General features: G+C 48.6%; 1 protein-coding gene across 1 annotated transcript; it reads right to left on the bottom strand.

The window, feature by feature from the left end:
- Positions 1-202: 202 nt before the first annotated feature.
- LOC125442764 (sestrin-3-like) lies at positions 203-12,328 on the bottom strand. Its single transcript, XM_048514423.1, has 9 exons — positions 12,143-12,328; positions 8,017-8,223; positions 7,111-7,293; positions 6,474-6,704; positions 6,191-6,296; positions 5,553-5,671; positions 5,184-5,374; positions 4,445-4,589; positions 203-1,744 (listed from the first exon to the last, which is right to left on the bottom strand). Exons 1-9 carry the CDS (start codon positions 12,200-12,202, stop codon positions 1,655-1,657), a joined length of 1,332 nt encoding a protein of 443 aa, XP_048370380.1. The 5' UTR covers positions 12,203-12,328; the 3' UTR covers positions 203-1,654.
- Positions 12,329-14,562: the final 2,234 nt, after the last annotated feature.

Consider the following 14,562-nt stretch of genomic DNA (forward strand, 5'->3'; position numbering starts at 1 on the left):
CACTCTCCCACTGGGGCTGGGCCCTGCTTAGCTTAACATACCAGCAATGAGCTATGTTATATTCTGCTGTCTTCAAATTAAAGGATTTCCTTTGCTACGCAGAACACTTGGTTGGGGGGTCACACTGCCATCAGCTCACCCCAGCCCTTAGCCACTACTGCTGCATCTCAACTCCCCAAGAGACAGACAAGACCAAGCTGGCTCCGTGTCAAACAGTTATATTTATAGCAAAAATAGGCTTTTACTTTCTTCCCCATACAGTGTTCTGTCCCCCACCCCCTCCCCAAAAACATTTACACAGTAAACAGGTTAGCTGATGCCCTGTGTGACAAGCCCACTCCCCACTTTGCAGTGACCCTCTGGCATCCCTCCGCCAGGCCCCTACACCCCCCAAGCCTTCCAAGAGATGCAGCTTCCGTGCAGTGATCCAGGCGATGTGCATACACAAATACCCAGAAAAAGGGTCGCCACTGCAGCATGCCAGCCAGGGGAGTATTCTATTGGACTTGCCGAGTGGCACATGCCAGCTTTAAAAATAGAGCACCAGTCTTCCCCCCCTCCCACCCGCTTCTCTGCTAGCAGAGAGCTCCTAGCAAGAGCACAGATTACAGGAAGCCATCACAGATGTAGCTTATGTCATCACAATGGACCCCTTGGAAGAAAAAAAAATCATTGGGGGCACATATTCAAACCCTTGGACACCCCCTGTCCCCTTGCTGGCTCATGGAAGTACAGAGAAGCCATGAAGAAAAGCCAGATTGGGAAGGGTGTTCATATCAAGTAGAATGGAGGAGGGTTGGGGGGAGGGGGGGTCTGAAGCTGCTCTCTCCAACCACCACTCAAACAAAAATGAGCTTTGTAAGGGTTAAAGGAGTGGGTGCTGAGCAAGTGGGGGACTTTGGCCAGAGGAAATAGCTAGTAAGGAGAACAGGTAGGAAGACTCTAGCCAGGGAGAAAAACTGTGCAGAGTGAGGAGCCGGAGCTCTCACAGGCAAACAATACAACACGTTTCCTCCATGCACACACATATGTACCTTATCTTAGGCCAGAATAAGGTCTAAAAAGAAGACAGACCTCACCAAGCCCTACCAGGACCTCCACCAGAAGCAAGAAATCACGCCACCTTTTCTTCCCGCTTTCCCCAACAAGAGAGTGTCCAAGAGCAGGCTGAGTCTTTCCCAGGAGTGGGTCGAGTTGGCACAACAATAAGAGTCAAGAATAGAGTGGGGAGGCAGAGAGAGGCCCACCTAATACTGTAAGGGATGTCTCAGTAGACAGAGCTACTGCCACTGGATCAAGGTTGGAGGAGATTGCACTGACTACCTTGCCCTGTATAGCGAAAAGTGTGTGTGTGTGGGGGGGGGGGGGTCAGTTTGTGGCCAGCCACTCTCTTCAGCAGACAGAGCTGCCCACAGGGATGGACAGCAGGAAGGGAGTTCAACTTCCAACACTGCTAAACTGGGCACAAATGTCTTTGCACACAACCTTCGAATATCTTCCCCCTCCGAGTCCCAGTTTGGAAATTGCACATGAAAAGGGGTGTTTTGTCTCTCCTCACACCCCACAAGGGAAGGGAATGTTGTCAAGTAAACATGGTGGGTGAATGCCATGGCGCATGAGTCCTCTGCCCCAAAGGGGGTCACCAGCACCCCTTCTAGGAGACCATGTAGTGAGTAATCGCACGAAGAGCATACAACAGTTCTGCTTGAAGCCTGGCTTCCAGGATGAGAAGGTTCACGTGGACCTGTGAAGGAAAGAGGAGAAGTCTGAAGCATCCTAACTGTCTGTGAGAATACACACATCTATACACTTGGCATCTTCAGGTATTAGCCCTGCTCTAGGTCTCTCTCCTGCCTCACCCAACTGCAATTGAACAATAACTAACTAATAGGAAATAAGAGTCAGGCTGCATCAATTTCTAAAAACCCCTTTAGATGGTGTTACACATTATGTTAGACTTCTGGACTAAGCTCTGGGAGACACAGGTGCAAATTCCCACCCCACTGCGGAAGATCACTGGGTGACCTTGGAGTAGTCCTTCTCTCTCAGCTTGTCCTAAAATGGAGGAAGGAAAAACAATTTTGTAACCCTTTCGGGGGAGAGGTTGGTGGAAATAAGGTATAAATAAATAAAATTTCCTCCCACGCTGTACTGTTTTGAAATAAAACATCACATTGAACATTTCAAGGACTATGATCAAATACAGTATTTTGGTTAGGAGAGAGAAAAACTATCCCGCACTTTGCTCCAAAATTCTCAAACCCCAAGGCACTTGGGGGCCCCTTAGTTCAGGGGGAAAATGGGCTAAAAATATTTTTTAAAAGGAAAAAAAAACCATTCATAGACATCAATTCCCCCCCTCCAGGCCAAGGTCTTTAAAATAAAGCCAACCTCTTAAGGGAAAAAAACCCCATGAATTAAAGTCTTTGCTAAGCAGAACAGTGAGAGCCACAGAATTCATAGAAGGGGCGGGGGCGGGGAGGAGGAATTAACATTGCAGAACCAGAGTACAATGGGCATTGAAGTCCAACATGCTTAGCTATTAAAAGCAAAATTGTATGGCCTGTGAAGGGATGAGTACCACATGCCCAGTTCTCTGAAAGGACCGCTTCTTGTCTACTCCCATTCAAGGAAACAGCGCTGCTTTAATGTTTGGCCAGTTTGGCTTTCCGCTTCTCCTGGCATTCCCATGCAGAAGACTAACCAACCAGGAGGCATTCTTCAGCTGCTACAACAGAGTTGTCCCCCATCACATATCTGGCATGAGCTTACTCTCCTCTGCCTCTCACACTCACCCAATCTAATTAGAGTTTCTATTCACTTGGTGTGGCCGCAGTATTCCCCAATAAATACTGAAACATCAGTTCCTGTTTTAGGAGAGTGATGGTTAATTACTGCTTCTTTCTTTTCAGCCAAAGTAATTGCAGATGAAATTTTGCTCCTTTGATTTACAGCTGCTTCACTCCTTAGTTCCCAGTTGCTTATAGTAACTGAAGCATTCTTGAATTGAACTTTACCTGCAGTGGCATACCTAGGGGGTTGATACCCAATGTGGCTGTTACATGGGGGGCTCCTGCCCGCCAGAGGAGGCCAAGCAGCTGCACCACCACTGAGCTGCCAGTCGGCTGGGCGTGATAATGCTGCATTCTCCGGAGTCTCTGCTGCTGCCAACCAACACCATGCCACACCACATGCTGGCCACAAAAGCAGGCAACGTGTGGCAGCAAGTGAGAAGGCGAGCGCGCCTTGTATGCTGCCTCAGGCAGGGGCGTACCGCTTATAGGGACATGGAGTAATGACTACACGGGCAGTAGACCTGGACGCAGGTGTCAGCTCTGAGCAGTACACCTGGATGCCGGTGTGAGGTCCAGGCAGTAGACCTGGATGTTGGGCAGTAGACCTGGGCACCTGTGGAGGGGGTGTGTGGAAAATTCAGATCCCCAGGCTCCATTTTTCCTAGATATGCCTCTGGCCTGGGGCTCAGCCACCTGCCAATGATCAGCGCCACAGAGGATATGTCCTTCTGGTCACTTGAGGGAGATGCTGCCACTGTTGCTGCTGTGTGCACATCCAAGAAGAACCAGTTGACAGGTGGGCAAGAGGGAGGGCCACAGGGTGTGGTGGGGCACCTGGTGACTGTTCCACAAGGAGGTGGCAGGTGGAGGGGTTGAGTGCAAGCCGGATGTGTGGCCGGGGGCTTTGGGCAGAGAGTAGTAGTTAACATGCTTAGCAGTCACTTTGATTGCAAAGTGAATTAGTATCTCATTCCCTTATAACCAAGAATTGGTCATTACAAAGTGATTTCTAAGTAAGGACTGGTTCAAGAATGCTACATCCATTTGAAGGGGAACAGGAGTGAGTTAAGCAGCTGTGAAGAAGAGGAGCAAAATTTTGAAGGGACAGTTTGCAGGGAGAAGCAGAATCTTAGCTGAATAGTACATCTGAATAAACACAGTAAACGGATGTTTTGTTGGGGGCTTTCACGGGCAGAATCAACAGAGTGTTGTGAGTTTTCCCAAGTGTTCCATGGTCTGGTAGTTTTTGCTTCAGAGAATGCCAGGCATAGATGTGTGCAAAATGCTAGGAGCAAAAACTATCAGACCGTGACTACAAGTCTGAAAAACGCACAACATCTACAGTAAACTGAATAAACATGGGCTTTACCGATGGGACCTGGAATCGCAGAAAGGAGCATGTGTGCAAAACATTATGGTATTATGCAAATCCATTCTTAATTCTACTTGTAGCATTTTACAGAACAGTAGCGGCTGAAATGGGCCAAATGGGCCAGGTGTGGATGCCACCTTGCTGGTTGCTGCTACTGTTCCATCACCTTTGCAATGGTCACTTCCATATTCTGGAAACTGCTGAGAAACAAATTCATGGCACCCACAGTCCTTGCCCACAAGCCTCTGCCCACTGTAAATTGTGCACCCACACACACCTTTTCACTGTGCTTAAACTGTTTCCAGAAGCGTTCAAACATTTCAGGATTCAGCTTCTCTGGAGAGCAGGTCACAGTTTTTATGTAGAGCTTGAGTATGCGTTCCAGGAGATGGTTCACCTCTGCGTAGTCATAATCATCGTACCTGCAGAGTGAGTGACAGGAAAATGAAGCCCCTGCTCTTTTTGTAAAAAGGCACACGTGAGCACAGCTGCAAACTAGACTCTGAAATGCTGAGACCCGCACAGGAACACTGCCTGTCTCTTTTTCAACCAAAGCTCAGGCAGCTCGGGAGAAGTGTTCACTTGAGTTCAGCAACAGAGAAACTTTCATACTTCCTGTCTCTGAAAGGGGCCTGGCTGTCCCTCCCCAGCCAAGGCACACAGACAAGCTCTTATTTCCCCTCCACCCACTGCATGCAGCAGATGCTAAAATGACTGGGACGGAGATGTGATGAAGGCAAGTTAGCCCATTGCCTAACCCTGCTTGCAGAGTGACTCTTGAGCCAGCCAGTGTTACTATCAAAACAGCCATTCGCAGCTTTGTAGATCTGAATATCATGGATTGTCAGGGCAATAGTGACAGTCTAGGCTTGTGCCTCTCTAAGACGTAGGTGGTTGTGAGGGGTCCTTTTCCAATGTTACAAGCTGGCAAGTCATTCAGAGTTTCTAGGGAGCTAAATCTGACTTTCCTCCCTTCCAACTCCACAATCACCCCCAGAAGATGGAGAGGCAAGTACCTGATGCCAAACATGCAGTGGATATAGTTCCAAATCCCACGCTTAAACGTGGCATGTTCGCAGCCCTGCCGCTTTGCCATTGCACAGCTCTGGAGGCCATCAACCTTCCGGAACTTCTCGTCTAACAGATGCCCAATATCCGAGTACAGCCTGTTCACCAGGGAGAAGCCATGATCTTCCCAGGAGTAATCCTGCCAAGAATGGAATGCAGGAAGAATGAGGGAGAAGATCAAAGAAGGAGAAGGCCAGGTTGGAACTACAGTGCGTTGAGGAAAGAAAGGTCCAGGTAAAACCAGATTCATCCCTTATCTCTCCCCCCACCAACTCATACCATGGCCCTCCTAAGCAGGCAATAGTGGCAAAACCCACCTGGACACGGAAAATCTGTGTCTGATTCTCGTCACGCTGAGCAAAGTCCTGGTATCCAAAGCTGGGGTCTTGAACGTAACAGGAGAGATCTGCAGGGCCCATAATTTCTTCATCAAAACCTAGAATATACACACAAGCAAAAGGCAGGTTGGAAAGGAAAAAGACACACCACAGCACTTAAGTACGCACCCACAAAGCATTGCTGTTCATGCTCTGCAGCCTCAAAGAAAGATGCAACAACCCAGGAAACAAAGGTTTTCCTTTTATTCTTTTTTTTTTTACTTTTTCCTACCTCTAAAATGGTGTAAATTAATGTTAAGGTAGCATGGGGTGCAACGTGTTTGCGGCACCCTCCCTCATTCTAATATTAGACCTTTTTTTTCCCTACAAGAAACACTGGAAATAAAAGGCATTTATTTTTTCAATTTCAATAAATACACCAATTAATACCATTTTATATATTCAAGTGCTAAATGATACATTTCAAGTTGTCAAAGCAGAAAAAAATATGTATAGGTTTGATGAAGTATTCAATATAATCTGATCCACCCCGCCCCTCAAAATTTGAGGAGGTGAAAAAGGCCTTCAAAACTTCCAGAAATGTTTACCTCTCCGGCCCCAAAGATCTCATGAATTACCTTCTTCCCTCTCTGGCAGCCTCATCTCTTCCCGGGTCTCACTCTCCACCTGCAGCCTGTGAATGCGCCCACGTAGAGACTCCAATTCCACACAGGAATCCAGCGACTGGAGAACAGAGAAAGCGGCAAAGCGCCATTCACTAATGAGCCCTGGCTACTGCCCCTGGCCCTGCAGCCCAAAAGGGCCACTGCATCCCACGACCTGACTCTGCAAAGATTGCCAGTCACGCCGACAGCTCCTCCCCTTCCCAGATCCCTAAAACGTTCCTCAGAAATGACAGACCCGCTTGCGGTTGAGATGCAGCAGGTCCTGGCTGTAGCCATTGCCCACTTCACAGAAGCAGAGGCTCCCTGGGATGGTGAGCTTCAGCAAGCCCCTTCCCTCTGGACACACGTCCTGTTCACAGCCACAGCCAAAAGCAAAGCTGGCCAGCGCGTGGTAGTGAGCGAGCAGCACAACCGCGTGGACTAGTTCTGCCAGGGACCAGCTCTGTTCGCTGATCTTCAGTAACTTCTAGAAAGAGACACAGAAAAATGCTAGCACCGAGCCCGCAGCCAGACCAGTCCAGCCCCCCCCCCCCCTAATTCTGGACCTAGATAAAATTCAGATTTTGCAGCAGTGAACACAAAAGCAACTTCCCTGTGCCCACTCCCAGCAAAGGCGCTGGAAAACTGCACAGCCAACAGAATATATTAACACAGAATCTAACTCTGTTAACTCATAATTTTACACAGTAGATTTTTGTCTAGATCCTCCATGGCTGCTACACAAAATCTGCCTAAATTTGGGGCAGTGGTGGTTAACAGCCGCCTTTGAATCTCTCAGATGAACCCACAGCCCAGGCAGCCTAACAGGACAGAGAAAAGGTGTGCTCCCCCGACTGTCCCCGGTCCCTTCCTGCTTGGCTCGCAGCCATTACCTCTATGTGCTCCTTGCCTACGAGCCATGGCCGATGTGCCAAGATCTTGTTAATCTCGCTGAGCTTGCGGAGTTTGGGGGGGATGCAATCCAGCCCCCTCAGCCACTGAGGGTCACCGCCAACCCGCAGGAACTGCAGCATGTGTAGATTCACCAGATACTGACACCGGTGCCGGGCAGCTGCCTGCAAGAGAGGGGTGAGACCCACCATGCCCGTGACCAAAGAGGAAAAGTATCCTGAACAAGCCTTTTTGCCCAGGATAGTCTCATCCACCCTTCCCATGCAGGCCAGCTCAGCGACTTCTTCTCTCTCTTGTGGTGTAGTGGACAGTGTAAGGCTAGGATCCGGGAGACCCAGGGCTGAACCCCCACTTTGACATGGAAACTTGCTGAGTGACCTTGGGCCAGTCACACACACTTATCTTAGCCTACCTCATAGGGTTGATATAAAGCTAAAGTGGTGGAGAAGAGAACAGCGTAAGTTGCTTTGGATCCTCATTGGGAAAAGAGGTGGGGTGAAGCACATTTTAAAAGAGGTGAAGCACGTTTTTAATACATATATATATATATATATATAACCACTATTTGAAAGACAGAGGAATCTCTCTCATGGACACCCTCTGAGGTGACTGAAAAGAGAGCTGGCACGCATGACCCAGTTACTGCCAGACGCCCTCTGTCACCTGATGCCTTGGAATGTTTGCCTACTTAAGAGGTTTGGATTCAGAACGGCTTCCAAAATGGCAACGGTGGACAAGGGACAACGTTTGCAGCAAGCAAAAGGAAAACAGTATCATGCACATAGCTTGGATGGGGGCGGGGAGCAATAAGCTGCCTGTCCAGTGGATGGCCTGGCTTTGGTTCAGCTCTTGAAGAGGCTCCTCTCGTGGAAAATCCTGGCACTCACCATGATTGCAATGTAGTGACGGCAGTCAAAGGGCAAGGGGCCATCCATGTGCAGCAGGTAATGCTGCATCCGGAGGAAACTGTCCAGATAGTGCGGGTGGTAGCCCATCTGCTGTGTGATGGCCTCAAGTCGCCCCCTGCTGGCCAAGGCCTTCACAAAGAGCAACTGGGGAGCCCGCTCCTTGTCGCTCGCACTCATCTTTGCCACCTGTTGGGGTAGGGAGGAGAAAGAGAGAGAAAGGTTTTTTCTTACACCTTTCTTCCTTGTGTGGAGGAAGTGTCCAAAGGGTAACCAGTTTGTATCAGGGAGGCCTGACCAGAAGGCGAAGTGGCATACAGCAAGCTTGGGGAACACGGAAGGTGGTAGCAAGGAATGGTCTATATCTGAAAGGAACATCTGACATGGGAAAGTGCAGCGAGGAAGCGGGTGTTCCTGCCCTGGGCTATGCGTATTCTGCAAAACAGCTGCTCCAGAGACCTTTTGGACCAGCGTGGGCAAAGGGGAAATACCCAGCTAGTTCGTACACGTTGTTTTTAGTTTTGTTTTTAATGTGCAGTACCACAGTGTTTGTTGTATTAAATCAAGAGTGTCCAACTCTGGTGCCCCAGACGTTTCATGGACTACAATTCCCACCAGTCTCGGCCAGCATGGCCTATTAGCCATAATGGTAGGGGCTGATGGGAATCTTAGTCCATGAACATCTGGGGCACCAGAGTTGGACATCCCTGCATTAAATCACTTCGTATTGTTTTTACATCGGCGTTACCCACCTCGGGTCTGGGATGCAGGGAAGAAAGAAAGATAAAGAAATGAATACATGCTGAGCTGGAATCTGCACAAAGTGAATTCAGATTCTGCGCTATCAAATCTGGGATTCTAGCATAAGCATTTATTGTCATTGTGCACGCACAACGAAATTTACAGCAGCATTCCTCGATGCACACAATTTCAGACTCATACCCCATCCTCACTTTCCCCTTCCTCCACCCATCCCTACACAGCCCCAAACACATCAACACGAAGAATTCAGAATTGGAGTGCTCCCTTTCCCCTCTGTTATAGGGATATCATTTCTGGTGTGATTCCATCTTCCTGAAAGGATGGGAATCTACATCTACATCCTGTACAAGTTATAAATAACATAGGTATAATTTATTGCATATGCAAGTTTGGGAAGAGTTGTTGGAGCAGTATTTTAAAAAGTTCTGCATATAAATGAAACAACTGTGCTCATTTGCATTCAGGCTATGCTGCTTTCATTAAGGAGAGGAAAAGGGTAACACACCACATTGAACCGTCCCTGCTCAGGAGGAGAAACAAAAACCCCTTGCCAAAAGCCCTGTGCCTCAACCCCCAGGGTCATGTTCGGGTGCCTGCACCCCACTTCCCCCTCATCATCCTTACAGTTGGTCTTCTCAAGCTCAATGGGGACTGGCTCACATCCACTTGGGAGATTTCCAGGGCAGGGTCTGAGCCCCATGCGGCACTCCAGGGTCACCTCTAAGCTCCATAACAAGTTTTTCTGCCCCGGCATCAACTGCCTGGAAATGCCAAAGTCATGCCAAAGGCAGGTGCCACTCTCTGCAGGTCATGGATTGTATGCTCCAGTGGGTACCAGCAGAGGGCAGCTAATAGGGCATTTGACTCTTGCACAGACCTAGGCCAGAATAAAAGCCCACCAAGGAGAATTAACTTCCAGCAGCCTGCCCCACTACACTACTGGCATTGACAGAAGCCTGCCATCCTTCCTGGCCAAGGATAGGAAGTTGCTGGTAATAGCAAGTCGTCTCTTACTTCACTCTGTGGGGGGCCAAAGCACCAGTGCATCTACCTCAACTCCTCCTCCCTCCCCTTTCTGTAATTTTCCTTATAAGCATTTTCCAAATGATTTCCACACTGAAGGAATCTCTGGCTCATGAAAGCTCCTATTGAAACAAAAGGGGCTATGCGTTAAGATGCAGCTAGACTTTTGCTTTATTTGCAACATTACAGCCATCCTCATTCACTGGAGATTTTCCACAAGGTCCCTGCACCGCTCCTCAAGTTCCCTTTTCTTAGCTATCTGCTGGCCCTGGGACTCTCTCTAGGAAAGGGGGAAGATAGTGAAAAATCATTCTATTCCACTTATCAAAGCAGTCGGCCCCCTTCCACTCCTTAAGACTCCACAGGGCCTTCAGACAACATTCCTGAGCTCTGAACTAACACAAGCTCGGGAAGCCCCAGAGCATGGGCATTCAGCTACTTCAGAAACGGTCACCTAGTCTCCCAATACCAGCCAGGAGAAATCCCCTGCGATTCCAGCTGTGCAGCAACACCTGCTGTGCCAAGGATTATTGCAGTGCCAAAGTTCTTGACTAGGAGAGCTGTAGGGAACCTTCCCCCTTCCCCCAATTTCTGCACTGTTTTTCGTCTCCAGAAAACACTCACCACCAACAAACACTGCCTTTTGCAATTCTGAGCAACTTTCCTCATTTCAGTATAGTATGCCCTAAAACAAAACATGGGACTGGGAAGTAAATATTCCCTTTTCCTTCTGTTATAGGGATATCAATTCTGGTGTGATTCCATCTTCCTGAAAGGATGGGAATCTTCAAAACCAGGTGCAGATTAGAGACAAAGAGTAATAGGACCAAGGTACAGTAAAAGAGATTTCACCGAAACATTAGGAAGAACTTCATGATGGTCAGGGCTGTTTGAAAGTGGAATATGCTGCCTCGGAGGGTGGTGGAGGTTTTTAAACAGAGGTTTGATGGCCATCTATCAAGGATCCTTTGACTATGTCTTCCTGAATGGCAGGGGGGTGGACTTCATGGCCTTGTGGTTTCTTCCAACTCTATGATTCTATGATCCTATTCTATGACAAGGTGGGCACTTTCGTTACTTTTACAACTGAGCACTCCAATTCTAAACTGCTTTCTATCCTACACACAGGTAGGATTAAACTTTGCAAAAAAGACCCACTTATTTGAGGTGTGCTGCCAGGACCATCCCATGCAACTTCTGTGTGCCTCTCTGGATATATGATAGGGAGGGGGGAAACAGGACAAAACCATCATCCAACAGGGGAGGGGATTTTCACTCTGGAAAATAATGTTCTAGGGTTCCTAGACTTTGGGGGGCGAGGGCTATAGGCCCTGTCCCAGAAGAAATTTGGAGCAAAAGAAAAAAAATAAAGAAGAATGAAAAAAGAAAGGGAACAACCACACCCCCTCTTCCATGCAGAAGGGGCAGCCGACCCAATAAAGAGGCGAGCAAGTCAGCCCGGTGCCGGTCCATTGTCTCCCCGCGCCCCCCGCCCCCGCCAGCTGCAGAAGGCGAACCGCAGCGCCCCCTAGCCGCGCAACCGCCGAACCGCAGGAGGAAAGAGAGAAAAACAACTTTGATTGGCAGGGCGGGGAGGAGGAGGAAGAGGCTGGAGCATCCCGCATCCCCGCTGTTGCTGCTGCCTCGGACAGGACAAAGGGAGCGCAGGGCGAGCGCGCAGAGGCAGCGTTCCGGAGCCGGACCGCGCAGCTCTCGCAGCAGGGGCGCGTGCACGCACCCCGACTGCACCCCCAAAGTTTCCCTCAGGGCCGGTTTAGCTACTGCAGCCCCCCCGCCCCTGCAGCTTCCCTGGAGCAGCAAAGGGAAGGAGCCTTTCAGCAAACCCCCCCGCCCCCCGGGATACAAAACCCACCTTCTGTTCACCCAAGAATATGGACAGGGAGCACCAGGTATTACTGCAGGACTTGCAAGCGGTTATGCTGGCGCGGGGGGGGGGGGGGGAGCCTTAGCAGGACTGGAGAAGCGAAGGGGGCGTGCTGCTAGACCCGATGCCTGTTCAGGGAGAAGCAAGCGCCATGCAATTAATTCAGTGGGGTGCAATTAATTCAGTGGGGTGGCTTTTCTTCCGTGCAAAAGCGCAGGGCTACAGACGAAGGAGCCGGGGGGATGGGTTTGAGGAACAGAATAGACGTGCTGAAATTTGGGGACGGGGGTAAAAGGAGAGTTTGTCGGTGGTTTCTTACAGCAGCTTTTGCCTGGAAAGAAGCTGGGGTGGGGGGAGGATCGACTGAGCCCCTGCCTTGTCCGGGGTCCATTCGTTTTGCTGGCAGCACCCGGTGCTTTCGCCGCCGGTTGGGCTTACCTGCAGCCTCTGGCACTGTTTTCCCCGGGGGTGCTCCGTGCTCTGGGGGCAGAGGATCATTTTCACCAGCCTGCCGGGTTACCCCCCTCCCCCTTCAGTACATAGACAGCAGGACCGACTACCGGCCTCGGAGCTGCGACTAACCGGCGAAGCTCGCAAGTCCGGACAGCCCAGCCAGAGTCAAGCCGTCAGGGGGCGTGGTACCTTCGCGCGACCAGCCAACCACTTCAAAGGGGCGGGGACGGGGGAGGCTCCCGACCAATCAAGGGCGAGGGGCCGGGCTCATGGAGGCTTGCGGCAGGCGGGTTGCAAGACCACGTGGGGCCGAGCGGAAAGTTACCTGCCTGTCAACGGGAGAAAGGTCCGCCCTTTTCAAGAGAAAGGGGTGGACCGAAAGGTCCAGCGTGGTGTCCCTTGACAGCTCTTAAAGGAGCCGTGTCCTATTTTTTAAAAAGTATTTAGTTTTTATCCGGGAAGCGGGTCGTCAATTTCTGACGAGTGTTTGGTTCCTGTTGAATAAAAATGTGCATCAGATCTCGGCCTCCAAAAAAGAAGGCCAGGTTGTAATAACCAAAACACCTCCCCTCGTTCAGCAAGAGGTGTTTTGGTTATTTTATATGTCCCTGTTTATGTGTTATGCATGTGATACATGCTGTTGTTTTTGATTACAGCATATATTACTGTAATTGTATATGATGCATTCAAAAAAAGCCAAAATATTGGTGTTAACCTGAGCATTTTAGTAGAAGATACTAAATTCATTTGGGGAGGTATTTGCCTCCCTTTCCAGGATCCTATCACCAGCAGCAAAATAGAGTGATAGTTACTTTAACCTCCCCCATTTCTCTCTGTGCTTATAGCCCTTAAAACATTCAATTGTGAGGGAAAGAATAATGCAAGACTTTCAAAAGACAATTCCAATGTCAGAGCCCAAACCTCACCTGGAAGCTTAGTTTCTAAGTACAAATCCACCTGGACTGCCTAGTCTAGGATGAAAGCACTCTACAAGTGCACAAAGGCTCTGACACTCAATTCAGGCTTTGCTTCTGGATCTGGGAAGTGCCTTTAATATTCTCTGGCACTTACAATCCTTGCCCATAGGGAGTCCTCCTCACCTGCTCACCCATTTTGAAGTAAAGACAGCAGCAAACAAGCTTTGATTTTCTCCTGGAATTACACTGAGGAAGGTACAGAACTATAGCTTGTTATAACATGACAAAAATCCTTTACATGAATTATTACAAAATGCTATTTATATAATTGTAGAGCCAGCAGATAAGGCAGGTGCAATTTGCATAATCTCCTTTGTTCTTTGTAAGTAAACGTTTAAACTACTAGGTGGCAATACACTATGTACCCTCTGTCTTAATCACTCATGCAAAAGATTATGTTTGCATCAGACTACATGCTGCTAAAAATATTAAAAGCAACATTTTTTTAAAATACACTGAACTTAATGGCAATATGTCCCTGACCACTAAAATCTGATTTGAAGACATCTGGCAACTGGGGCAGACGTAATCCTGATTCAAATCGTGGTGCAGTGCAGTGCACTAAACTTACCCATAGCGACTGACAGCTCTACTGATGTGGACGGACTGAGGATTTCTTAACCCAGCAGCCATTGCAGCAATGCCTTGTTTGAGCCCATTAGTCTTCTCTCTACCTTCCTGTGTGTTTTTGGGGATGTCCCACAGCATTTGAGCCAGTTTCAAACTGGATAGGAGCTTGCCTGGGAGTGTTGTCTGCCGCCATGCACAACTGTACCATGTTTGCAGCATGAACCTGTAGTCATTAAAGTTTTTTTTCTAAAGAAGGAAAATAAGGGCCCTATTAAAAAGCAGAACAAACAGATCCCTACCCCTTTGCCCCTGTGGAATGACGACCCAATTTTAAAATTCATAACATTGTAGTATGCAAAGAAAATCCAGCATAAAAGTGGAAATGCAGACTGTCAATCCCATTACGTGGCCCCACTACATCATTTATCTTGTTGCATCATCAGATAACCAACCATGCTAAGGCAGGGTTCCTGTAAATTACACAGACATATCTAAACATGCAGAAAAGCTCTGCATAACCTGAAAGCTTGCATCCAATATTTTAAAATGCCCAGAATCTTACAATCATCCCATGTATGTTGTTTTCTCTTTCTGTGAAAACCAAGATAGAGGGTCCTGACTTAATGCTACTGTATCTCTTAGAGCTTAATTCTAATTTTAACTGGCCTCTCATATTCACAGAGTCTGATCTCAATATTCCTTTCAGGGCACCACAAATTGATACCGCTGCCTGATCTACTACAGCAAGGAAATCACCAACAGCATTCCTGCTTTTGCTGCATTCTAATCCTTTATGTTGTTTGCTGTCCCCCCTGCCTGACATCTAAGGCACTGGAAATCCAAGCCCTCATCACTTAC

The sequence above is a fragment of the Sphaerodactylus townsendi genome, linkage group LG13 (genome assembly GCF_021028975.2).
Source record: "Sphaerodactylus townsendi isolate TG3544 linkage group LG13, MPM_Stown_v2.3, whole genome shotgun sequence".
NCBI classification, from domain to species: Eukaryota; Metazoa; Chordata; class Lepidosauria; order Squamata; family Sphaerodactylidae; genus Sphaerodactylus; species Sphaerodactylus townsendi.